Source organism: Chiloscyllium plagiosum, chromosome 29 (assembly GCF_004010195.1).
Source record: "Chiloscyllium plagiosum isolate BGI_BamShark_2017 chromosome 29, ASM401019v2, whole genome shotgun sequence".
Lineage (NCBI taxonomy): Eukaryota > Metazoa > Chordata > Chondrichthyes > Orectolobiformes > Hemiscylliidae > Chiloscyllium > Chiloscyllium plagiosum.
In genome coordinates this window covers 39,997,079-40,023,506 of record NC_057738.1, presented here as the reverse complement: position 1 = coordinate 40,023,506, position 26,428 = coordinate 39,997,079, and the positions used below count along the sequence as shown (strand labels likewise).

General features: G+C 41.1%; 2 protein-coding genes across 8 annotated transcripts in view; one reads left to right on the top strand and one right to left on the bottom strand.

Annotated features, from left to right (window-relative positions):
* Nucleotides 1-8,490, bottom strand: part of pign (phosphatidylinositol glycan anchor biosynthesis, class N) — a 111,794-nt gene extending 103,304 nt beyond the window's left edge. The window contains exons 1-3 of one of the 3 annotated variants that reach the window (XM_043719611.1): nt 8,239-8,490; nt 3,700-3,958; nt 572-693 (exon numbers count right to left, since the gene is read on the bottom strand). In XM_043719611.1, the coding sequence (XP_043575546.1) occupies nt 572-693; nt 3,700-3,920 (343 nt within the window). In that variant the 5' untranslated portion in view covers nt 3,921-3,958; nt 8,239-8,490. Of the gene's footprint in view, nt 1-571; nt 694-3,699; nt 3,959-8,238 lie in introns of those variants that run through there. The other 2 variants (XM_043719612.1, XM_043719613.1) reach the window with 2 other exon arrangements.
* Nucleotides 8,491-8,611: 121 nt separating this feature from the next.
* relch (RAB11 binding and LisH domain, coiled-coil and HEAT repeat containing) overlaps nt 8,612-26,428 on the top strand; it is a 92,656-nt gene continuing 74,839 nt past the window's right edge. For 2 of the 5 annotated variants that reach the window (XM_043719609.1, XM_043719607.1), the window contains exons 1-2: nt 8,612-9,137; nt 26,286-26,375. In XM_043719609.1, coding sequence (XP_043575544.1) covers nt 8,723-9,137; nt 26,286-26,375 — 505 coding nt within the window. In that variant the 5' untranslated portion in view covers nt 8,612-8,722. The remainder of the gene's footprint in view (nt 9,138-26,285; nt 26,376-26,428) is intronic. The other 3 variants (XM_043719605.1, XM_043719610.1, XM_043719608.1) reach the window with 3 other exon arrangements.

Genomic DNA, 26,428 nt, shown 5'->3' with positions numbered 1-26,428 from the left:
GGTTTTGAACCTGAATGTTGCAAAACCTCAAATATTTCTGTAGTGACTCAGCAAAATTGCCACAAAGTTAGGAATTCAAGGGACTTGGACCAAGTATACACAGGATCAAATTGAAGCTTATAAAGACACAGACATGCAATCCTCTATTGCAATGCTGGAGTACGCTATGCTAATATAATAGGTGACATATCTGATTTCATAATGCTGAAGCTCTTAAATGGATGTAAAGCAAAGTTGTATCATAGCAAGGGTAAAACTTCTGGTTATTGATACATTTTACAAGTTAGATTGCATTCCATGGGACAACTAATATTAACATGCATTGCTGTAAAATATATTAACCAGCTAAAGCAGTCACAAATAATTCCCACATTATTAATAAATACAGTTAGCAAATGACTCCATGGGGATGGGGTTACTGTTTGTTTACACTGACCACATTTATTAGTTTTCTTTCTAGTACACCTTGAGAAGGGATGTTTAATTAGATTGCTTTGGACTTTGTGGAAAAGATAAAAAGAACAATGAGCAAGCCAAGTAAAAATATATAAATTCATTAAATACTGCACACCTTTAGCAACAGCACTGACATCTTCATAAAACCCTGCAATCAAAGCCACATGACCAGGTCTGGATTCAGTTGGAACCCGTGTGTGAGACACACCCCAGCTTCCATGGTGCTCAACCACATTCCTGTAAGCACATACACAATTTACAAAATTGAGCATACAAGGAGGAAGTTATTCCAAACATGCAGAATGTCTGTTTTTGGTCTGTGTGTTCCTACAGTCAAGTGAACATAGCATTGAGCACAATACTAAACTGTTATTCATTACTGTAAACCCTCATTATATCCCTCACCTTCCCCTACCTGCAAAGCCAAAGTGACCAATGCCAGTTGTACTCCCATTCTACACAGACATAGGCACGCATATACTGACTCCCTTAATCAGATTCCTGATCTAGTTGCTGGGATGAGCTTAAATTAACTGGGAGAACATGAGGGCTGCTGATGCTGGAGATCAGAGTCAAAGAGTGTGGCGCACAGCCGGTCAGGCAGCATCCGAGGAGCAGGAGAATTAACGCTTTGAGCATAAGCATATGTACAAAACGTCAATTCTCCTGCTCCTTGGATGCTGCCTGACCGGTTGCGCTTTTCCAGCACCACACTTTTCCACTCTGAGCTTAAATTAAGTCAAGAGGACCAAATTAATTTTCAAAATTCACCACCAAAATGGCCATTTTGTGAGCTGTATGTGAGCCCTTTGCCCCTGTAAACTAAGTATTTTCTGACAAACCAACAGTATTTTTGACAAGAAGTTTCAAGTTGTGGATAATCCTATGCTATTTCTATAGTAAATTAAATCTGTTTCACATCTTCACAGACAACCAAAAATGAGTGTTTCTTTGTACCAATGAGTGCCGCATTTAAACCCAAGTATATTATTCAATCACTAAACTTTTTTTTTGTTTCTGTTTGCGATGTTTATATTTCTATAGAATGGTCCATTTCACTGTATGAAGTTGGAACTGCAGCAGTAAAACTGGAATTTACTGAATAATCTGCAATGTGCATTCAAACACTGGCGTTGATGCCAGATCATGTCTATATTGTTGATTGTACCTTGTGGTTCAACTCATCTAAAAGAAACTGCATTTATACATCTATAAAAAGACAAACTCAATTCAATTAAGGTGAATTGATTATGTTCACCTTAAAAGTCACTACTTTTAGAATCATAGAGAATCTCCCCTTTTCTGAAAATATGGATTTCATCCTTAGATCATCCAATTGGATTTTATTCATGTGTAAATCTGAACAATATGATACTCTCGAGTATCTAATCAAAAGAAGTGTTCAACAGACTTCAATTTGAAGCCAAAATGCATGTACCATCATCAGATAAAGAGCGATAGTATTGCCAAATTACCACAAAATAATACTTCTTGCACTCAAACTAATCTTTTGGTGAAAATGTTTTAAAAAATGAACAAGATACTTAAAATATTTCAAGCTTTCTACAACTAATGGAAATAAAACCAATTGGCACAAGTGATGAAAACTGTATACATGGAAGGACACTTGCTGGACATGATCTAAAATTAGAAGGTAAAGTATTTGAAAAACTTTTCAAAGGACATTTGGAGTCATAGAGATGTACGGAATGGAAACAGACCACTCAGTCCAATTTGTCTATGCCAACCAGATATCTTAAATTAATCTAGTCCCATTTACCAGCATTTGGTCCATATCCCTCCAAACCCTTCCTATTCATATACCCATCCTGATGCCTTTTAAATGTTGTAATTGTACCAGTTTCCCTCTGGCAGATAATTCCGTATATGCACCACCCTCTGCATGAAAACATTGCCCAAGGTTCCTGTTAAATCTTTCCCCTCTCACCTTAAACCTATGCCCTCCGGTCTTGGACTCCCCTGGGGAAAAGCCCTTGACTATTCACCCTATTCATGCACCTCATGATTTATAAATGTTTATATGGTCACCCCCTCAGCCTCTGACGCTCCAGGAAAAATAGCTCGAGGCTATTCAGCCTCTCCCTTTAGCTCAATCCTTCTAACCCTGGCAATATCCTTGTAAAGCTTTTTTCAACCCTTTCAAGTTTAACAGTATTTTTCATATAGCAGGGAGCCCAGAATTGAATGCATTATTCTAAAAGTGGCCTAACCAGTGTCCTGTACAGCTGCAATTTCAAGAACAGAATCTCATTTATATTGACCTAAAACACGGAAACAAGTCATCCAGCCCAACTAGTGTTTTCATCTAGTAAAGTCTGGCAGGAAAGTCTGAAGTGAAGCAGTTCTAAAGATGATGGTTATGTGAGTTGAGGGCAATTTGATTGGAACTTGTTTGGGTAAGTATTATACATCTGTGAGAAAGTAACCAGTGGTATGAGCTGTTGGTGTGTGAAGTGAGATGCTTGGGCCACACTAAAGATTCAAAGGCCAGGGCAAAAGCGGGTCAATAGGAGTTTTTAAGCTCATAGTTATTATCTCTTAACGAATGTGGCCATTAGAAGTAAGGCATGTACATAAGATGCCAATGTTGTTACATTACAACTGAATGCAGTCACGCACAAATGGCAAAGTACACCATGTTTTGTGCGATAACATAATGACAATACCTTAAATAATAGTCAAATAATATTAAACATGTGGGTCCACGTTAACACTGCTTCTCTGGCCATAATAGGCCAAGACATTGCATGAATCCAGTCATGGTAGGCTGAGCAACTATAACTAATTATCTAGTCTCAGTGAATGTATATAAACATTGTATCCATCATTGTTTGGACAGAGTGAGTGTGAAGAACTCAGCAGAACTGACTGGAGGCTCAATTGGTCCAAGCCGGTCTTTTCTCCATACAAGCATTTTCTCGCCTTTCTTAAGCTCAGGGTATCAATGTATCCTGCTGTTCCCTTCAGCACCATACTTTCACCCAGCCTCCACTGAAATGAATTTTTGTGATTTAGCTCAAGTACTCCTTTTGCTAGCAAGTTCCACTTTCAAAAGACTCTCTTGGATATAAAGTTTCCCTTGAATTCCTACTGGATTTACTAGTGCCTATACTTTCTTAATTCTCCCTATAAAAGGAAACCACAACTTGACTTCTACCCCTTTCAAATAGTTTCATGATCTTAAAAACGTTTCTTTGAAATGCTTCATATGACCACTCATACCGGAGAAATGGTGAACGTGTTTGTCCATTCTGATCCAGCTCAAAAAAGGTATCTGCACGCAATCCATCAGCAACAAAGAGAACAAGACGCTTAGCTGGTGGTGGTAGTGCTGTTCGATGAGGAGTCGTTCCATGCACCAGGGGAGAGGTGAAATAAATGTCAAAAATGGAGGCAAAGAAGATGAGATGCACAAGCAAGCCAATCAGGAAGAATGTCAGCATGTTTAAACATAAATCTGATCACTTCATTCCAGGAGAAACTGAAAATCAAACAGAAACATGGAATTATTTTTAGCAATTTAGACACAGCGAGTGTATTTCTAACCGAGCTGAATCCTTTCCCTAGTAACCACATTGTTTTATAATAGTTACATATTAAATTGTCTATTTTAATATGTACTGATATTCAGAAACCTCAATTCTTGGAAGTCTTTATACAATGTTACAGATCTTTACAGCTAAACAATGTGAAAAACAATCGATTGTAATAAGAAATATCTGATTGGAAATGCATTTTTAAAAGTTTTTAATTATTAAAAATTTCATTCATGGAATAAGGTGTTATTGCCCATTCCCAATTGCCATTCAGAACATTGTGCTAAGCTGTCTTCTTGAATTGTTGCAGTCCTCTAGATATAGAGCCACCATATCACTGTTAAGCAAGGAGTTCCAGGGTTTTGACCCAATTACAGTAAAAGACTAGCAATATAGCTCCCAATCAGCTCAGTAAGTGGCTTGGAGGGGAACTCGCAGGTGTCAGCTTTCCCATGTATCAGCTGCCCTTGCCCTTCCAGGTAGCAAAGGCTGGAGGTTTGGAAAATGCTAGTGAATGCTTGGTGACCTGTTCCAGCATATATTACATAAAGTACACACTGATATCTGTGAAGAAGGTGATGGATGGGATGTCAATCAAGTGAGCTGCTTTGTCCTGAATGGAGTCAAACTGCACCCATCCAGGGTAAGTGAAGAGTATTCCATCACACTCCGGACTTGTGCTTTGTAAATTGAAAACAGACACTACGGAGACACAGGTGAGTTGTTACCACAGAATTCCTCACATCTGACTGTATAAATTAACAAAGTACAGGTTAATATAGCAAAATTTATCATTTACTTTCAAGATAATAGTTATGTCTAAAAAAAGGAAAGAAAAAACATTATTGCGAGAAATTAGATAGAGACAACACCAATTACAAACGCAAGTATAGGTACTAAGGAAGAAAAGATCTCCTCACTGAGATGAGGAGGACTTTGTTTAGACTGAGGGTGGTTAATCTGTGGAATTTATTGCTGCAGCAGGTTATGGAGATCCTACCTTGGTATTACTGAGATAGATGAAAATTTGTGCTTTGGTATTATGAAAATGCCAGCATCGATATATAAATTAAGGGTTTGGATAAACAACATTGATTATAATTCAATTCATAAAGACAACGATGGATAGGTATTTTGATTACAAAACAAAAACAGGTCAATTGACCTAACTGGTTTGTGCCAGAATTTGTACCGAAGGATGTCCTCCCACCCTACCAGCATAACTTCTTGCTCCTTTTGGGTTTATCCAGATTTTGCATAAATGCATCTGTATAAAAGAAAAGTACTCCAGATTAGCCACCATAGTCTCTCAGGACCACAGAACTGGTCTCTTATTAGAAACAGACAACTGGTGGTGAGTTTAACCTGAGGTCACCTCAAATCTGTGGAGGTTGAGAAGGCAGGATCTTCATGGTCATCTCAGATAGTACAGAAATTGAACCAGTGCTGTTGGTGTTGTTGTGAAGTTGAAGGCATATACTGTACCTTTAAGAGAGAGAGAATGTTGTTCTGATTTTAACAACAGAATTCAGAACAGAAATGTGGAGACATTTCTTCAGCCAGAGAGTGGTGGGCCTGTGGAATTCATTGCCACAGAGTGCAGTGGAGGCTGGGACGCTAAATGTCTTCAAAGCAGAAATTGATAAATTCTTGATGTCACAAGGAATTAAGGGCTACGGGGAGAATGCGGGTAAGTGGAGTTGAAATGCCCATCAGCCATGATTGAATGGCGGAGTGGACTCGATGGGCTGAATGGCCTTACTTCCGCTCCTATGTCTTATGGTCTTATTACAAGCATTTGTGCATATGACTAGATGGCAGTCCCAGAGTTTACTGGAAAATTGAAAATATGCAACCTTTGGGTGTGAAATGGATACTTAACTTTTGGTTGCTGTTTTGACAACAATTCAAATTTAACCAGTTTACATTATGCTTCAGGAAACTAAAACCCAATCAAGTTTGAATTTATTGTTTTACCAACATCAAACCAATGAGACGATCTGATGCTGGGAGTATTAGAATTGGCCAGAGAGCAATTGCTGTAGAGAGAAAAACTCCTGGAGAGCTAAAGTGCCCACCTAATATCTCGCTCTCAAAGATATTAGAAAACATTATCAAACGTACCTTCTTATGTGAAACATACTCGCAGTAAAAAGAAAGATAATGACCGAGGAAGATCAGCAGCAGTGAAGACACAGAAGACAACAGAGACTGTGTTTTTGAAATTAAGTTGATGTAATTTTAATAAGTGTCTTATTAGAACAGTAGTTTGTTATAGAGTTGGATGCAGATAGTAAGCAGTTAAGAGAAAGGGGAGCTTAAATTTGTGAATAGTTTTTATTTAATGTTCACTTTTAGAGTTAGAAAATAAATTGATGTTATTTTCTTTAAATAGTAGAATTTGGGAGTTTTCTGTCACTCTATTTAATAGATTGTGAGCTGGAAATGTGTTGCTGGAAAAGCGCAGCAGGTCAGGCAGCATCCAGGGAACAGGAGAATCGACGTTTCGGGCATAAGCCCTTCTTCCTGAAGAAGGGCTTATGCCCAAAACGTCGATTCTCCTGTTCCCTGGATGCTGCCTGACCTGCTGCGCTTTTCCAGCAACACATTTCCAGCTCTGATCTCCAGCATCTGCAGACCTCACTTTCTCCTTAATAGATTGTGAGGCAAGCTTCTCTGGGTATTTGAGTTAATTAGCAGAAAAAGTTTGCCTTCATTTCGCCTTCGTAGCAGAAAAGGTTTGCCTTTGTAACAGTGTCACTCTGTAATACAAACCAACCATCCAGCCAACTAAGCTAACCAATCCACAGTAGTTGGAAGAAGAGAGTTTTCTGTCACTCTATTTAATAGATTGTGAGGCAAGCTTCTCTGGTTATTTGAGTTAATTAGCAGAATAGCAGAAAAGGTTTGCCTTTGTAACAGTGTCACTCTGTAATACAAACCAACCATCCAGCCAACTAAGCTAACCAATCCACAGTAGTTGGAAGAAGAATTATACTGAATTCAAAACATTTACTCGGTTTCTCTCTGGACAGATGCAGTCAGATCTACAAAGTTTCTACTGCCCTCCTGTCTTAGTGCATCCATACTAAATCATTTTGGCAGCAAATTTTATATTTATACAATTGTTTATAGCAAAGAGTTTTCTCCTGAATCTCCTTGCAGCATAGAACAGGAGTAAACCATTTATCTCTAGAATCTGTTCCACTATTTAATGAGATCATGGCTGAGCTGTCATCTGTTGCAGACTACTCTCTTTTGCCTTCTTAATAAATATTTTTGGATGGCCTTAATAACTTTGGTTAACAAAAATATATCAGTCTCAGATTTAAAATTAAAAATTGATCTACTATTTGCAGAAAAGAATTCCAAAGTTTTACAAACCTTTGAATGAAAAAGCATTTCTAAAAGATCTGGCTCTACTTTTTTTGATACTATCCTTTCATACTAGATTCCTCAAACAGCAGAAAGAGTTTGTCTCCATTTAAACTATCTGTTTATCCTGATATCTTGAAGCCTTGTGTTAATTACCCCTGGCCGTTTACAGCCCATCAGGTCCACACCAACCCACTGAAGAGTATGCCCTACCCTCTCCCTGTAACCTTGCATTTCCTATGACCAGCCTGCACATCCCTGAATACTACGAGCAATTTAGCATGGCCAATACACCCCAACCTGCACAGCTTTGGTCAGAGGGAGGAAACCAGAGCACTGGGAGAATGTGCAAACTTGACACAGAGGAGTGGAATTGAGCCTGTGTCCCAGGCACTGTAAGGCAGCGGAGCTAACCATTGAGCTACTATCTATATACCCTGGGTAGTCACTTTATGTCCTCTTCCCAACTTACTTTCCTATCTACTTTGTATTATCATCAAATATAACAACCATACCTTTGCCCTCTTCATTCAAGCCATTGGCACAGTTTGTAAAAACAAGTCGAGGTTCCATCACTGATCCCTTTGGCACATCACTCATTATACCCTGGGTGGAAGGTGAGTAAATTCTTGGTTGGGGGAAAGAGGTGGGTAAATCCTGGGGAGTGGGGATTAATGCTGTGTGTGTATGTGAGTGTGTGGGGGGATAGTGATCAGGACTGCACTCGATCAGACACTCTCCATTGTCTGAACTAGAATCGAACTGACTCCCCCTCTCCCCGCAACAAAGTTAGATCCAAAAGCATAGGTCAGGTTATTTCAAAGCAAGACACACTCATTTCCACATTTACCTGCATGATTAATGCGCATCAATGCCTGGAAACACGCCTATGGGAAACGGACAGCGCTTGACATTGATTCGGTCAATGCGGCGTACTACGCCTGCGCGGCCGCTTTACAGTTGCGACCTTTGACCCTCTGCATCGTATGTCAAGTTTGCCTCCTTCAACAGCCGCAATCAATGAGTTATAAAAATAATAAAGTTTTTGCCAGCTGAGGAAAGGAGAAAACTATACGTTTTCTGTAATTATTAATACTCCATAAATGCTGTTGAAAGGCTGCGCTTGCTGACACCCATGAGCAGGCGCAGTTGCCCCGCGGTTTCGTAGGCGGGACTATCTCATGACGGGTCTATCCTAGTTGTTATTGGTGTAAGTTGCTGTCAGTTATTATGGGTGGGCAGCCTTCTTGTCCGATCATCAGATAGAGTAGGCAGGCCGTAGGTTTCTTCCGTATTGCTATCGCGAGATTACAACCAGGAAGACGAGAAGCAAGATGGCGGCGTCTAGTGTCAATCCTTTCCTCAGCGACTCGGATGAAGAATCTGAGAGAAGATCACGGAGGGGCAAAGATGTCGGTGCGCCGGGCCCGTCGCTCCCTGCCGCTCACATCCCCACGCTGCCCCTGTCACCTCAGCAGGAGGCGGGTTACGGTTACGCCGGTGTCGGGCTGAGGGAGACGGCGGTCGGGCTACCGCTGGGGGCAGAGCCGCCTCGCGTTCCCCTGGATACCATCGCGGCCCAGCTGCTGCGGGACCAGTACATCCTCACCGCACTGGAGTTCCACACCGAGCTGCAGGAAGCAGGCAGGGAGCTGCCCCGGCTCCGCGATTACTTCTCCAACCCCGGCAATTTCGAGAGGCACACGTCCACTCCCCCCAAGGACCTGGCTCCCGCGCCCGGGCAACTCAGTGAGTGGTCGAGGTAGCACCTGCAGGGACTGGGGACACAGAGGGTGGGTACTGGGGGCTGAGCTGGGAATTGGAGGCACAGTCTGAAGTGAAAGTGAAATGGTATTGAAACCTGCGGCAGTAATGAGACTAAGGAAGCAGGGTTGGTGGGAATGGCAGAATGATAATTGTGGAGTGAAGGCAGAATGAACGTTTCGGGTCCGGTGATCTTCCTTAAAGAAGGGTCACTGGAAACGCTAATTCTGCTTTCATTCCACAGATGCTGCTAGATTTGCTGTTTTGCGTTTTTCCAGCAGTCTCTTTATTTTTGACAAGTATGGTATTGCATTGTAAGTAGTGGAGGTTGAGTTCGAGAACAATATGCTTTTGAAGGAACGTAATGCATAACACTTAAATCACGTTAAAATGATCGTTGTGGTGTGCATAATAGCGAAGTACGGATAGATGGAACTGAGGCTCGGACTAGAGGGAAATTTGTACAAACGTACTTGTAATGCCTGTCAGTAACTAAAATCGTTAGAATTATTATTGATATGAATCATTTATGGTATCAATTTCGTTTTCGTCTTGGCCATACAAGAAAAATATTGAATATTCGCAGGAGCAGGTATACTGTGAGTTATAATTCCCTGGTTCATGTCTGATAGCAATGTTCGCTGGAAGCATCGTGTTTTGTTTTCTATCAATTTCCTGTTTGCGGCAGTCAGCATGACACTCACGCGTATGAATGCCAACCAATGTACCATATACCGTGTGATCACAAGGCAATTTGGGGAAAAGGCTTCCGGACTTGCTGTTTTGCATTAGAGCACCTAATTCTATTTTCAGGCACTACATGCTGTCTGTCTGTAAGTGGTCAGAAATCTGTTTCCTCAGGGATGCTGCTGCCACGAGCTGAACCTCTCTCATTCCTTCACTCTCTAAATGACCAGACTACCTGTTTGACGTACAGAACTGGATGAACAGATAATTTGTTCAATTAAATATTAAGAGCATTGCTATCATTAGACTCAGTCCTACCACCATTTTACCAAAATTTTCCCTTCATGGCAAATATCTGAGACTTAATCAGTCCAATGTTTTACCCTGATGTGACTTCTTATTGCATATACACATCATCACTAAGATGACCTGCCCACCCCATTAAAAATCCTCAACTGTGTCCCAGGCTTGTCTTATTCACTGTTGAAATGTTCATCACTACTTCTGCACTTGACTTTTACACCTTTTTTTTAGATTAGATTAGATTCCCTACAGGGCGGAAACATGCCCTTTGGCCCAACTAACCCACACCGACCCTACGAAGAGTAACCCACCAAGGTTCATTTCTCTCTGACTAATGCACCTAATACTATGGGCAACTTACCATGGCCAATTCACCTGACCTGCACATCTTTGGGAAGAAACCCACACAGACACAGGGAGAATGTGCAAACTCCACACAGACAGTCGCCCAAAGCTGGAATCAAACCTGGGACCCTGGTGCTGTAAGGCAGCAGTGCTAACCGCTGAGCCACCGTGCTGCCCCAGAAATTGAGCTTCAGTGAGCCTGACATGATTTGAACACTCAACTGTCTGATCTGGAGGCAGACGCTCTACCATTGCGCCACAAGCCCACACTGCTCCAAGAGAGTCTCTGTTTTATTACCTGTAAACTGTGTTGGCTGTGTTGAAGGAGGAGTGAGGACTGCAGATCCTGGAAATCAGTCGAAAAGTGTGGCAATGGAAAAACACAGCAGGTCAGGCAGCATCTGAGGAGCAGGAGAATCGATGTTTCAGGCATAAGCCCTTCATCAGGAATGGCATTCCTCGGTTGCTGCTTGACCTGTTGTGCTTTTCCAGCACCACACATTTCAACTCTGGCTGTGTTGAAGCCCCAATCACTTGATACTGTCTTCACTGACCTGCACTGACCCAATAAAGAGAGCCTAGCTTTTAAAATTGTCACCTTTGTTTTCAAATTTTGTTTTCAATACTGTAACTGTCCTTAACTCTGTACTTTCCAATCACAAAACCTGTGAATTATTGTTTTGGGTTCAGCTGTCTGAGCTCTGAGCTTCAGAATTCTCACCACAAACCTCTTCTGCATCTTTAAAACTTAATTTTTTGACTGAGACTTTGGTCATCTGCCTTAATATCTCAGTGGTTTGGTTTATGATCGTGTGAAGCATATTATGTTTTGTTAAAGGTGCTGTAAGATGATGTTACAGCAGCTACATGTCGCCCGTTCTTAATTTCTTTCTTTACTTATTTGTATTAACAACCTGTGTTGTCAGCTTTGGTACATATCATGCATGTTAGCAGATGGAAACAAGATCTGTGTGAAACATTACACCTGCCAAGTTGATTTTGTGATAAAATTAATGTGCTTATTTCTCCATTATTGTGAAAGCTTTTTATTTTGATTTAAATGTAGTGAATAGAATAGACTGTATCTGCATGCTTGCATGAAAATTTCTGATCCATTGAATATTAGCTCCAGTTTCATTTATTTTATTTGATTCTAAGTTACAATTACAGTTGGAAGGTCCGACATTAGTGGTTTTAGGGCAGGATGTTTCTAAAAATCTTTGACTAAGTCACAATTGATAATCATTAATGACTGCCCTTTTTTCTATTTTACGTATCTTGAAAGATGTTTCAAAAAGCTTGGTTTAATTTCAAGGCTTTAATTTTCAATTTTTAAAAATAATTATCCAACCTGATGAGCTTTGACTGAAAAGTTCCCAAATCTCATTATAAGCTCACTTTTTTTATTGCTTAGTTTATTGCTGATTTTAATTAGTTTATTGAGAAACCTTTTGAATTCTTATTTAAGCATGAATTATGCCTCCTTTTCTGCTTAGAGATGTAATTGCAGTTGAGTGTGCTGCTAATAACATACCCTTCATACATAGGTTTGTGCGAAATAGCATTTGTTCTTTACCATGATTTTAAGGTTTCTGCCTCAGCTCAGCACTGACATTCACAAGTTGAAAAGTAATGGATTTGAAAGCTTATGCCAGAAACATGACGACAACATTTGGTTGTCACTGTGGTGCAGTGTTGATGGAGAACTGCCCTGTCTGTTGTCTTTCAAATAAAATGTTAAATTGTGATGCCTACTGATGCTGGATGTCAGTGATTGGATATTTGAAAAAGAATTGGAGATTTCTCTTGATGCCTTGGATAACATTTACCCCTCAACCAGCACCACGCAAGAGTAGATTGGCTGAACATTGCTGCTGGTCAGATTTGGTGCTCAAATCACCTCACATTGTTAGCTATTTTTTAAAAATGTAAAAGCCTGTAAAACGTTTTGGGAAGTGTAGGATGTGAGAATGTGTTTTATAAATGTACTTTTTTTCTTGTGTCTCACACAGAGACAAGGTTAGAGTGGCACTGATCAAGGTAGTGAATGAAAACCATGTAGATAATCTCCCTAGACTCAAATTTCAAACAATTTTAAACACACATTTTTTAAAAATCCAGAATGAATAATGTGTTTTCATTGCAAGCAGTATCACTGCAAAGCACTTTTTGCTTCACATTGCAGCCGTGCTGCAAACACTGAACCTTGACTGGAATGAAGTGGAGGAGAGTGTTTAAGCCTTCACACTTTATTTATGCTTTGTGATTAGCTTATGGGCAAGACAGTCATGCTTCATGCTGAATCTCTGAGGTGTGAATGCATCATGATGCCTATGAAGTAAAAATGTTTTAAATTGGGCAGTTACAGTTTTTTTGCCACTTCTGTGGCAAAACCAGAAAGTGCAGAAACTTAACAGATGGGGAGAAAAAAACAGTTAACATTCTTTTGTCATTGCACCTCAAATGTTAACTCTGTTTCTGTCTCCACAGGTGCTGCCAGACCTGCTGGGTTTCTCCAGCAGTTTCTGGTTTTGATTCAGATCTCCAGCATCCGTAGTGTGTTTTATTTTGTTGACCTCTTCTGTGGAGTTATAATAAACAGCTAAATCTTGGAGCACTGTGTTGCTAAAGTTGCAGGTGTGAGTTTTGCAAGGAGTATTGTAGTGATAGTGATCACAACTCCCTGATCTTAACTGTACTTGTGGAAAGAGATAGGTGCAGACGGTATGGGAACATATTTTAATTAGGGGAGGGGGAACTACAATGCTATTAGGCAGGAACTGGGGCACCTAAATTGGCAACAGATGTTCTCAGGGAAATGCATGACAGAAATGTGGAGGTTTTTTAGGATGCACTTGCTGATAGTGCTGGGCAGGATTGTCCCACTGAGGCAAGGAAGGGATGGTAGATTGAAGGAACCTTGGGTAACAAGGGACGTGGAACATCTCGTCAAGCGGAAGAAAGAAGCTTACTTAAGGTTGAGGAGGCAAGGATCAGATAGTGCTCTAGGGAGTTACAAGGTAGCCAGGAAGGAACTGAAGAATAGATGAGAGTTAGAAGGGGGCATGAAAAAGCTTTAGCGGGTAGGCTTAAGGAAAACCACAAGGCGTTGTACACTTATGTAAGGAATAAGAGGATGGCCAGAGTGAGACTAGGATCAATCAGGGATAGTGGAGGGAATTTGTGCCTTGATTGGAGGTGTTAGGAAAGATCTTTAATGAATACTTTGCTTCCATGTTCACTACTGAGAGGGACCTTGACATTTCTAATGGCAGCGTAAAACAGACTGATATACTAGAACAGGTTGATGTAAGGAAGGAGGATGTGGTGAAAAGTTTGAAAAACATAACGATAGATAAATCCCCTGGGCCAGATAAGATATACCCTAGGTTACTACAGGAAACGAGGAAAGAGATTGCTGTGCCTTTGGTGATAATCTTAGTGTCCTCATGGTCCACTGGAGTAGTGCCAGATAATTGGAGGATGGCAATTGTTATTCCTTTGTTGAAGAAAAGGGATAGGGATAATCCTAGAAATTACAGACCAGTCAGTCTTATGTCAGTTCTGAGCAAAGTATTGTAGAGGATTCTGAGACAGAATTTATGATTACGTGGAAAACCGCAGTTTGATTAGAGATCATCAGCTTGGCTTTGTAGATCATGCCTCACAAATCTTATTGAATTATTTGAGGATGTGACAAAACACGATGAAGGTAGAGCAGTAAATGTGATATACATGGATTTTAGTAAAGTGTTTGATAAGGTTCCCCATGGTAGGCTCATTCAGAAAGTAAGGAGACAGGGGATATAGGGAAATCTGGCTGTCTGGATACAGAATTGGCTGGCCCATAGAAGACCAGATGTAGATGGCTCAGCAACCAGTGGTGGTCCGCACAGATCAGTTCTGGGACCTCTGCTCTTTGTGATTTTTATAAATGACTTGGATGAGGAAGTGGAAGGGTGGGTTAGTACGTTTGCTGATGACACACAGGTTAAGAGTTGGGGATAGTGTGGAGGGCTGTTGTAGGTTGCAACGGGACATTGACAGGATGCAGAGCTGGGCTGAGCAGTGGCAGATGGAGTTTAACCTGGAAAAGTGTGAAACGATTCACTTTTGAAGGTCAAATTTGAATGTTGAATACAGGGTTAAAGGCAGGATTTTTGACAGTGTGAGGAACAGAGGGATCTTGTGGTCTCTGTCCATAGATCCCTCAAAGTTGCCACCCAAGTTGAGAGGGCTTTTAAAAGCAGATGGTGTGTTGGCTTTCATTAGCAGGGGAATTGAGTTTGAGCTGCAAGTAGGATAAAAAGCTGGCCCAACATTGAGGACTGTACTGTTATACATTGTAGAATTCTACAATTTTACAATACAGTCCATCATATTTTACTGGCTCCCAAAAGAACTAACCAGCTAGTCCCATTCTCCAACTCTATCTCCATAGCCCTTTAAATTCATCATTTTCAAATATATATCCAGCTCTTTTTTTTTTTTGAAATCACTTGTGGAATCCACTCTCCCGGGCAGCACATTGCAAATCCTAATAATGAGTAAAAAGTTTCTCCTCATCTCACTCCTAACTCTCTTGCACGCAGTCTTGAAATGTGGTCCCTAAACACTGACATATCAACTAATAGAAACAGAAAATCTTTCTTTACTGCATCAAAATTGTTTACATTTTGACACCTCAATAAGGTCGCCACTTGATCCTCTCTGCTTCAAGGAAAATAAGTCCAATTTAAGCAAAATCTTTCCCTGTATCTAAAATCCTTCATTCTTTGGAATTATTGTAGTAAATCTGCTTTGCACTCTCTCCAGTGCTTTATGTAGAGTCCTAGAACTGTACAGCATGAAAACTGTCCAACTTGTCCATGCCGACCAGATAGCCTAAATTAATCTAGTCCCGTTTGCCAGCATTTGGTCCATGTCCCTCAAAACCCTTTCTATTCATATATCCATCCAGGTGCCTGTTTAAATATCGTAATTGTAGCAGCTTTCACCACTTCTGGCAGCTCATTCCATACACGCACCATCCTCTGCATGAAAAAAATTATCTTGGGTTCCTTTTAAATCTTTCCCCTCTCCCCTTAAACCTATGCCCTCTAGCTTTGGACTCCGCTACCCTGTGGAAGAGCACCATGGCCATTTACCTACTATGCCTCTCTGTAAGGTCGCTCCCTCAACATCAGATGCTCCAGGGAAAATAGCCTCAGCCGATTCAGTCTCTCCCTTTAGCTCAAACGCTCCAACCTTGGCAACGTCTTTGTAAATCTTTTCTGAACCCTTTCAAGTTTCACAACATCCTTCCTACATCAGGGAGACCAGGATTGAACGCAGTATTCAAAAGTGGCCTAACCAATATCGCGTACACCTGCCATGCCATCTTCCAACTCTGATATTCTGTGTACTCACAAATGAAGGCAAGCATATCAAATGCCAACTTCACTGTCCTATCTACCTGCAACTCCTACTTTCAAGAACTTTGATTAAGTAAGGTGCTCAATTCGGCACACACCTCAATATCAACTCTCGTCTCTCAGATTGCCTCGAATCACTGCAATGTGTCTACCAATGTAACAGGTTCACAACGGATGCCATTTCCCTAGGCCTGCACTCATCCCTGGAACATCCAGATAACCAGGACTACAGCTCCAAATTGAACACCTCCAGACTGATCTCAAAACTCTGAGACCTAGGTCTTAGCTCCACCCTCTGCAACTAGATCCTCAGCTTCCTGACCCATAGACCACAATCAGTGAAGGCAGATAACTGCACCACTTCCACGATAACACTCAACACAGGAGGCCTGCAAGGATGTGTTCTCAGCCATCTACTTTACTCCCTGTACATCGAATGATTGCCATCTGCACGTATGCTGATGACCCCACGGATATCACACAGCAATGAGTCAGAATGCAGAAAGGAAATAGACGGCTTGGTGACATGTTGCAGTGATGGCAACCCCTCTCTCAATGTCAACAAAACTAAAGAATTGGTCATTTCCTACAGAAAGGAATGAGGAGAACATGTCTCCATCTACATCAATGAAGCGGAGTTTGAGAGAGTTGAGAGCATCCAGTTCCTAAGAGTTAAGGAAATGACAACCTGTCCTGGCCTTCCCACGTAGAAGCAATGGTCAAGAAGGCACAATAACACCTTTTTCTTCCTCAAGTGGCTCAGGAAATTTGGCATTTCCATAAAGACCCTCACCAACGTTTACAGATGCACCATAGAAAGCATTCTATCTGGGTGCATTATGGCCTGAAATGGCAACTGTTCTGCCCAGGACTGTAAGAAACTACCAAAAGTTATGTGCATGGCCCAGACCATCAGGGAAGGCAACCTCCCATCCATGGAGAGGTTGCTGCAGAAAGGCTGCCAACATCATCAAAGATCCCATCCCACCCCTGTAATGCTCTCTTACAACCACTTCCATCTGGCAGAAGATATAGGAGCTTGAACAAACGCACCAACAAATTCAAGAACAGCTTCTTCCCTGCCATTATTAGACTGCTAAACGGACTCTCCAACTTCAATAATGTTGATCTTATTAATGTTGTTCTTGTCTCAAGCATATCCTGTGTGGTGTAACCTGTATGCCTCACTGTCCAAGTTTTTTTCACCCAATTTTCTGTATGTCCTTGTTTATTATGATCTGCCTGTACTGCTCGCAAACAAAGCTTTTCATTGTATTTGGGTACATGTGACAGTAAATCAAATCAAATCAATACATGGTCTGTCCATAAAATGGGAAAAGATAAAATGAAAATCAATATTTGGTCGGAATCTCCAAATGCTGTACTCTTCACAAAACCATTAAACAGCTGTTTCAAATGGAGATCTCTGTCAGTGCAAGACCGTAACTTTCTATTCCAGATCTGCCTTCCAAAGAACTCTTGATTTATGTGAAAAAAGTTGCTTTGCTAATGAGCTATTCATTGCCCCAATGATGTGACTGAGGCTCAGTATTCTTGCTGAGTTTCCCATGCTCGTGTATTCTTCTAAATATTCCACAAAATACGTTTGGAGAAATTTGATGTTGTTTTCACCTGAAGCCAACCAAGTCTTTTAGATGTGTACCCATTTCTTACCTATTCTGGATAACCATCAAGAATGGACTGAATCAAATCTCCAGATTTTTCATGCAGTTAAAGATAAATATTACTTTTCTTTAGTGGAAGACTTTATCATTCTGCTGTACAAATGGACAGCAATCTTATTTAGCTGCATATATTTATTCCAATCAATTGAATCATGTTGTTGGGTCTGTCCCTCGTGGGAGATGGGAGTGTGAGAACCCATCGAGAGAGCTGAGAACCACTGGAATGTCCTGGAGCTGTGCGAGGGACAACAAGTGTACGAGGACTGCCCGAATAGCAAGGCGAGTAGTGGGGCTGCCTGAGGGGCAACACCAGTACCATGGCTGCCCACGGGGCAAGGCAAGTACTGGGATGGTACAACTTGGCTTGTTGCAGCTGAGTGCCAGTGAGGACCAGACTGGAAGCTTGGAGCGGAGCAGGTCAGTTGTTAGCTGGTGCTGGTGATCAGACCATGTGCTGAACTGCTGCTAGCTGAAATTCTTTACTTGACTATAATGTAAATCCTTTAATTCAGCTATAAATATCTTATTTCTAAGTTATTTTATAGATACTGGTTGTAATGCTACGACTTTTCCTTTTAATCCTCTTTTGTATCCAACATTTGTACCTAGGTATTTTTATCTCAGATGGTGCCTTTTAAAGGCAGCCATTGTAAAAATGTTTCACTGTGCTCCTGTACTGGAGTACATGTGGCAATAAAAGATATTCTAATCTACTCTATTATAGTACTTTTATTCCTTCTACTGTCTTTTTAAACTTTCCTGTAATGGCAGCAATACACGTTGGGTTGTTGTTCAGTCGACAGTGGCAACACCTGTGGCATGTTGTCTACGGTTCATTAGTTTGCATCCTGATTCTAAGCTTGAGCAATCAGCATAAGTGTCGTTGTTTCCATCAACAGCAGCTAGATTGTGAAGAGGGGCAAAGACTGTTGGATTGAAACAAAAACTCAACCAACTCACCAATGGAAGGAAAGAAAAAAATTGGTGGTGAAGTGAACAGTGAAAAACGTTATCTTTGAGTACAGTGGAACTTGATCATATGGACTGGTGGGCTGAGGCGTGGCAGATGGAGTTAATTTAAATAAATGTGAGGTGTTGCATTTTGGAAAGGCAAACCAGGGCAAGATTGATGGACTTAATGGTAAGATCCTGGGGAGTGGTTCTGAACAAAGACACCTGGGCATGCAAGTGCATAGTTCCTTGAAAGTGGAGTTGTAGGTAGACAGGGTGGTGACAAAGGTGTTTGGCATGCTTGCCTTCATTGGTCAATGCATTGAGTCTAGGAGTTGGAAAGTCGTGTTGCGGCTGTACAGGACATTGATTTGGACACCTTTAGGATATTACATTCAATTCTGGTCTCCCTGCAATAGAAAATATGTAGTTCAACTTGAAAGGGTTCAGAAAAGATTTACAAGCATGTTGCTTGGGTTGGAGGGTTTGAGCTATAGGGAGAGGCTGAATAAGTTGGGGCTGTTTTCCCTGGAGTGTCGCAGGCTGAAGGGTGACCTTGTAGAGGTTTATAAAATCATGAGGGGTGTGAATAGGCCAAGGTCTTTTTCCCAGGGTATGAGAGTCCAAAACTAGAGGGTATAGGTTTAAGGTAAGATCTGAGCCTGAATTGTTCAATTTATTAGTTTCATTTATGATTAGTTTGCAGTCACGTATAGACCAGACTGGATAAAGTTGGTACACCTACTTTCCTAAAGGGCATTAACAAATGTGATGGCTTTTTACAACAACGTTAGTAATCCTGATTTTACATTCCAGGTTTATTAGTTGAATTCACATTCTATCAGCTGCCACAGGGGGATTTAAACCCCTGTCCGTGAGCATGAGTGTACCTCTGGATCAACAATCCAGGAACATTACCATGACACCACTATCTCTCCTCACTGCTCAAATTTCTACTAGTTTGATCTCCAATGATAATATTTTCCATAATGTGCATACACTTTATTAACTGCAAAAGTCATCATAACTATGCTCTCCTTCCACATGTATGGCAACAAATTGGCACCTACTGACTTGAGTCAAGAGTGTGGCGCTGGAAAAGCGCCGTAGCATCTGAGGACCAGAAGAATCGACGTTTTGGGCAAAAGCCATTCATCAGGAAGGGCTTTTGTCAGAAACATTGATTCTCCTTCTCCTTGGATGCTGCTTGACCTGCTGTGCTTTTTCAGCACCACACACACACTCTTGATTCTGATCTCCAGCATCTGCAGTCCTCGCTTTCATCTATTGGCTTGAGTCATTTTTCTGATTCTGACGTATCTTATATAGCATTTAAAATTGTGCCACTTTAATATTTTCTCAAATGTGAAGTTGAAAGAAGTCTGACAGTGGAGTTTTCACTTTTAGGTAGTATATGGGAATTACGATGACTTGCCCTTTATGGGAAAGAGCTGTTGCATTCCTCAATCCCAAGGGATCTCCCTACTACAGAATTTTCATACTTTGAACAAGAACCAAATTAAACAAAACACTGAAAGCCTTTTGCAACATCAAAGCATTTAAGGTCACTGGAAGACGTGAAGAGTTCTCATCTTTTTACATGTTGAAAATCGCACAACACCAGGTTATAGCCCACCAGGTTTATTTGAAAATACAAGCTTTAGGAGCGCTGTTCCTTCATCAGGTAGCTAGCTTGTATTTTCAAATGAACCTGTTGGATTATAACCTGGTGTTGTGATTTTCAACTTTGTCCACCCCAAATAGGCTGCCAGAGGAAGTGGTGGAAGCTAATACATTTGCAACATTTAAAAGTCATCTGGACGGGTATATGAATAGAAAGGGATTGGAAGGATATGGGCCGGGTGCTGGCAGGTGGGACTAGATTGGGTTGGGATATCTGGTCAGCATGGACGAGTTGGACTGCAGGATCTGTTTCTGTGCTGTATATCTCTACGACTATGATTCTAGTCCAACACCAGCACCTCCATCTTTTTACATTGGTTTCCTTTGGCAAACCTGGGCTTCAATCAACTAGGAGAAAGTGAAGGCTGCAGATGCTGGAGATCAGAGCTGAAAAATGTGTTGCTGGAAAAGCACAGCAGGTTAGGCAGCATTGAAGGAGCAGGAGAATCGACGTTTCGGGCAGAAGCCCTCCAGGATGTCAACGCTCCTGTTCCTCGGATGCTGCCTGATCTGCTGTGCTTTTCCAGCATTACACTTTTCGACTCTGACTCTCCAACATCTGTAGTCCTCACTTTCTCCCTCCCGCTTCACCTTGGGAGGCATAGTTTCAGTGGAATGGTTCCTGTTTTACTTTACAGAATCTGTATTCTTTGCATGTGCCATTTGATTTGCAACATTTAAAAGTCATCTGGACGGGTATATAAATAGAAAGGGATTGGAAGGATATGGACCGGGTGCTGGCAGGTGGGACTAGATTGGGTTGGGATATCTGGTCAGCATGGACGAGTTGGCCTGCAGGATCTGTTTCTGTGCTGTATATCTCTACGACTATGATTCTAGTCCAACACCAGCACCTCCATCTTTTTACATTGGTTTCCTTTGGCAAACCTGGGCTTCAATCAACTAGGAGAAAGTGAGGGCTGCAGATGCTGGAGATCAGAGCTGAAAAATGTGTTGCTGGAAAAGCACAGCAGGTTAGGCAGCATCGAAGGAGCAGGAGAATCGACGTTTCGGGCAGAAGCCCTGCAGGATGTCAACGCTCCTGTTCCTCGGATGCTGCCTGATCTGCTGTGCTTTTCCAGCATTACACTTTTCGACTCTGACTCTCCAACATCTGTAGTCCTCACTTTCTCCCTCCCGCTTCACCTTGGGAGGCATAGTTTCAGTGGAATGGTTCCTGTTTTACTTTACAGAATCTGTATTCTTTGCATGTGCCATTTGTAGTGTTGTATCTGTTTTACCTTTCCTAGTCAGATAATGTTGCTTTGGCAACATGAAGGATGCTGGGAAGCTAATGGTAGGTACTCTGCAGTCGCTTCCAACTGTAGTGCCTCAGAATTTGACAGATGTCACACTTGACTCTTGAATTATCATGCTTGCATAATAAAGTTTAAATATCATGAGTGATGAAGCAAAAATTCACTTCAATTATTCTCTGCGCTCTGCATCCATTTCTCCCATATAAATGGTATTACAGAGGCTGGGTACTGTGAGGTATTGTATCATAGGTATCTTTACCAGCTCACTATATTTACTGAACCTGAGTTCCCATTCATTCACTCATTCAGAACTCCTTGTATTTACTATAATGCATTTTCATTCATTCATCTCTTTTTAAAAAACCCTTTCAACCCATTAGTGCTTCTTCAATCCTTATCAGCCCCACACTCTAATCTTGTTTAGGCCTATTTCTACATCAAAAACTACCTCCTGAGTAAGTGTCAATATAGTAACGTATTCAAAACAATACCCTCCCAATGTAGTGTCTACATGACTCAACCAAAACTTTGGAAACATTATTATTATATTAATCAGCCTTTATCAACCATCACTCAGGACCTGAATAGATTACAGAACTTCAGTTTCCCCAACTACTATATATTAAACAGAGCCGCTATCCCCTTTGCCGTCAAAACAGTGCTTCCGTAAAACTGCACGAATGAAGGAGCACTGTCAAAACGGCAAATAGTAAATAAAATCTCTCGACCCAGCTGCGGTAATCAGTTTAAAATCCTTAATAAAAGAATAATGTATATGTATAATTTCTAACTTATTTAGATATACAGGCCTACACTTTCACTAACAGTTACTAGCATTTATGAACTTAAAAGATAAAAGGATGAATACCTTTTAATTATGCAAGCAGACTGGACACTCTTAGCAGCCAGCACTTAACAAATGTCTAAATGATCTCCTGCTTCCAAACTTCTGTGTACAATAGATAAAGCCATGTAACCCTATAATAGTAGAATGTTAATGTGTGTAGGAATGGTGTACAAAGAGGCTACTGTAAGAATTGTACTTTGGAATTCCATTGTCACCTCGAACTATGCTACTGCAGTTGCTGAATAGAGGCTATTTTCACCACTCGGTGATTTTGGTCGTTATTTGAATACAATCCCACTCTACTTTAGCTCCTGAAATCAAATGTTGTGTAAGTAGTTAGCCTGGGCTAATCCTGTGCACCTTCTTGAGGTGAGGTAACAAGTGGCATTGGTAGAAGTTGGAAAATTGATATCTATCTTGCTACTTTAGCCAGAATTGGTGAGTATAGACATAAGGAAAGGAAATGTGGACAAACATGAGAGAAGTATAAAAATGACTAATGTTGTGAGGAGCAAATTTTTACAAAAGTATATTTTATGTTTTTTTTTTTACTCCGTTTTAGTTTTTGTGATGTGGAGGTACCGGCATTGGACTGGAGTGGACAACATTTAAAAATCTCAACACCAGGGTTATAGTCCAGCAGGTCTATTCAAAAGTACAAGCTTTTGGAGCACTGCTTCTTCGTCAGGTAGCTAGTGGGGCAGGATCATAGTAAAAGATCAAAGTGTCGTACAATTGATGCAAAGTATTGAACAAACCACGATTGCTGTTAAGTCTTTAATTGCTGGTTTCGATTCATTAATATGTAAATTCCAGAACTTCTTTCAAGTCATATTCCTAAGATAACTGAAGACTTTATATTTACAAAACAGTGACATCTCAACTCAGACAATGCATTAAAGGTGTAGGGTTAGAGTTTATCTGTATTCCAACCTTGAGCTAGACCGGTTCTGTTTCCAAAGTAGGAATTTGTAAAATGTCACATGAACTGACTGCTGACAGATTGTGTGCTTTTTGAACAAAATAGAAGTGTCTGCACATACAAATTCACCCCATAGACTTTTGTGTATGTGCGTGTGTGTACGGGAGAGAGTTGAGAGTGTGAGCATGAGCGTGACTGAGTATATGTGAGAGGGTGTGTGTGTCTGAGAGAGAGAGGGTGTATGAGAGAGGTGTGTGTGTGTGTGTGTGTGTGGTGGGGTCACCTGTAGTGTAATATGAGTCCAAGATCCCAGTTGAGGACATCCTCATGAGTACCAAACTTTTCTAACAGCGTCTGCTCTCCAACTCTGCATTGATGCATATCCCGAAGTCCGCTTTGGAGGATGGTCACCTGAAGATCCAAGGCCGAATGTCCTTGACTGCTGATATGTTCCCCGACTGAGAGGGAACATCCCTGTCTGACAATTTTTGCACAGTGTCCATGCATCCATGCCAACACTGACATGTCATGCAGTGGTCGCCATGACAGGGTTGTATGGTGTTGTGGTCTATGTTGTCATGGCGACCACTGCAAGTCATGTTAGTATCGACATGGATACTACCATTACATGTAGGGACACCACCCACCGCGTGCGCCGCAGGTACTCATGTGACTCGGCTAAATGGCTATCTCATAGCTGCAGGCGAGGATGCCTGAGGCATAGTACATTGGCGAGGCCAAGCAGACGCTACAACAACGGATGAATGGACACCGTGCAAACATCACCAGACAGGGATGTTCCCTATCAGTCGGGGAACGCATCAGCAGTTAAGGACATTCGGGTGACCGTCCTCCAAGGCGGACTTCAGGATACGCAACAATACAGAGTTGGCTAGCAGAGGCTGGTAGACAAGTTTGGTACCCATGAGGATGGCCTCAACTGGGATCTTGGGTTCGCGTCACACTACAGGTGATCTACATATATATATTCTACATATACGCGCAGACTCTCTCTCATACACATGCTCTCTCTTAGATACACACACGAGCACACTCACGTGCACGCCCTCTCGCAGGCATATACCCATGCACGCGCACACATTTCCTCTCTCATACTCTCACACAGGTGCATGCACTCTCTCTCCCCCTCTCACGGATGCACATCTATTTGCATTTGCAGATTTATATTTGCAGGTACATTCTATTTTGTTCAAAAGCGCACAATCTGTCATCAGTCAGTCCATGTGACATTTTATAAATTCCTATTTTGGAAATAGAATGTGTCTGACTCAAGTTTGGAATACAGGCAGACTCTAACCTCACATCTTTAATACGTTGTCTGAGTTGAGATGTCACTTTTTTTATATAAAGCCTTAAATTATCTTAGGAATGTGACTGAAAGAAGTTCTGGGACTTGCATATTTATGAATCAAAACCTGTAACCCATTCTAAGCGATTGAAGACTTAACAATGATCTAGATTTGTTCAGTACATTGTATTAGTTGTAGCAAGCTTGGAATAATTGGATTATTTGGGCTGCCAGAGGACGTCGTGGAGGCTAATACAATTGCAACATTTAAAAGGCATCCGGATGGGTACGTGAATAGGAAGGGTTTAGAGGGATATGGGCTGGGAGCTAGCAGGTGGGACTAGATTGGATTGGGGTATTTGGTCGGCATGGACGAGTTGGACCGAAGGGTCTGTTTCTGTGTTGTACATCTGTGACTCTATGACTATGACACTTTGATCTTTTACTATAAACTTTATGTCCTATGATCCTGCCCCACTAGCTACCTCATGAAGAAGCAGTGCTCTGAAAGCTTGTACTTTTGAACAAACCTGTTGGACTATAACCTGGGTGTTGTGATCTTTGTTTTACCTTTTTTTGTTTTTTAGACACAGTAATGGCTTCGTGAGAAGTAGTACTTAATGAAAACAAATAAATGTCAGTTCATTCAAGTCTCCTTGTCAGTGCTGAACCACTGAAACTCTTGATAAAAATTAGCAAACTGTTTTTATAATCAGCGATTAATTTAACATTTATCCTTTTCCTTAGACTTGTCAGCTGAGAGAACATTGAACCCAATCTTGCATTTCATTCCTCAGGACCAATGTGAAGCTGCTATTTCTCGAGAAAACAGTGTACTTCAGCCCCAGTCTCTCAGAACTACCCCTTACTTTACCCTGGTGGCATTTATTCATTTCCTACACAAACATCTTGAAGCTTGTCTAATTACCAATGAATGCAAGATTAAAGATAATTCTGTGCAGTTGACTTTTTGGATTGGATCCAAGTTTCTCTCACAAAGGACACTTGGAGTCTTTCTTTCTCTTTGTCCGGATAGATTTAAGCATAAGCGTGGAAGTACTGAATGCGATGGCGCTACCAAGTTCCATTGAACTCACCACCATCTTCTGATGGGCAATAAATGCTGGCCCATAATCTATGAATGAATTTTTATGAATAGTCAAATTAAAAACAAAAAGAGCTATCCTTTTCCTTGGTGCAATTGAGCAAGTGTTGATGTTGAAATCTGCCTTCAGTTTTCCCCCATTTTAGACTTTACTCACTGTAACAAGTGTCATGGGAAATTGGCTAGTATTTTACAAATTAGACTCGTGTGCCTGGTTTTGTACAAATAATAAATGACTGTTCATTTCCTCCTGGGGTAATATTTATTGATGTAATTGAGACAATTCAAAAGGTTGTGCCCCCTCACCAAATTTGAGATGGTCACAGTTCTTGGTTTCATGCCAAAAATGAATCCAGTCTTAGCTTCCCAAGGCTGATAACTGTTTCCTGCTGTGCTTAAACTTTCAAACCCTGAAAATAGTTGCCAAGTGAATGGAGTTTCGCTCCCCCTTCAGTGTATCATTATTGCCTGGAGTTACAATTTGTTGCTTCTACTTCCCGGCTACAGACCAATAACGTAATATAACGCAGTCTTGGTGCAAATTACAAAATCACAGATACAATTGGAGAATTCAATAAGATAATGGGAGGTTAAATTTTAACACCCATCCTTTTTCTTTATAGATCGAGCTGGCAGCATAAGCACATTAGATTCTTTGGATTTTGCTCGGTATTCTGATGATGGTAATCGGGAGACTGATGAACGGGTGGCAGGTAAGCATCATCTTGAATGTCTTGGCATAAACTAATACAAGATTTCTCTGATA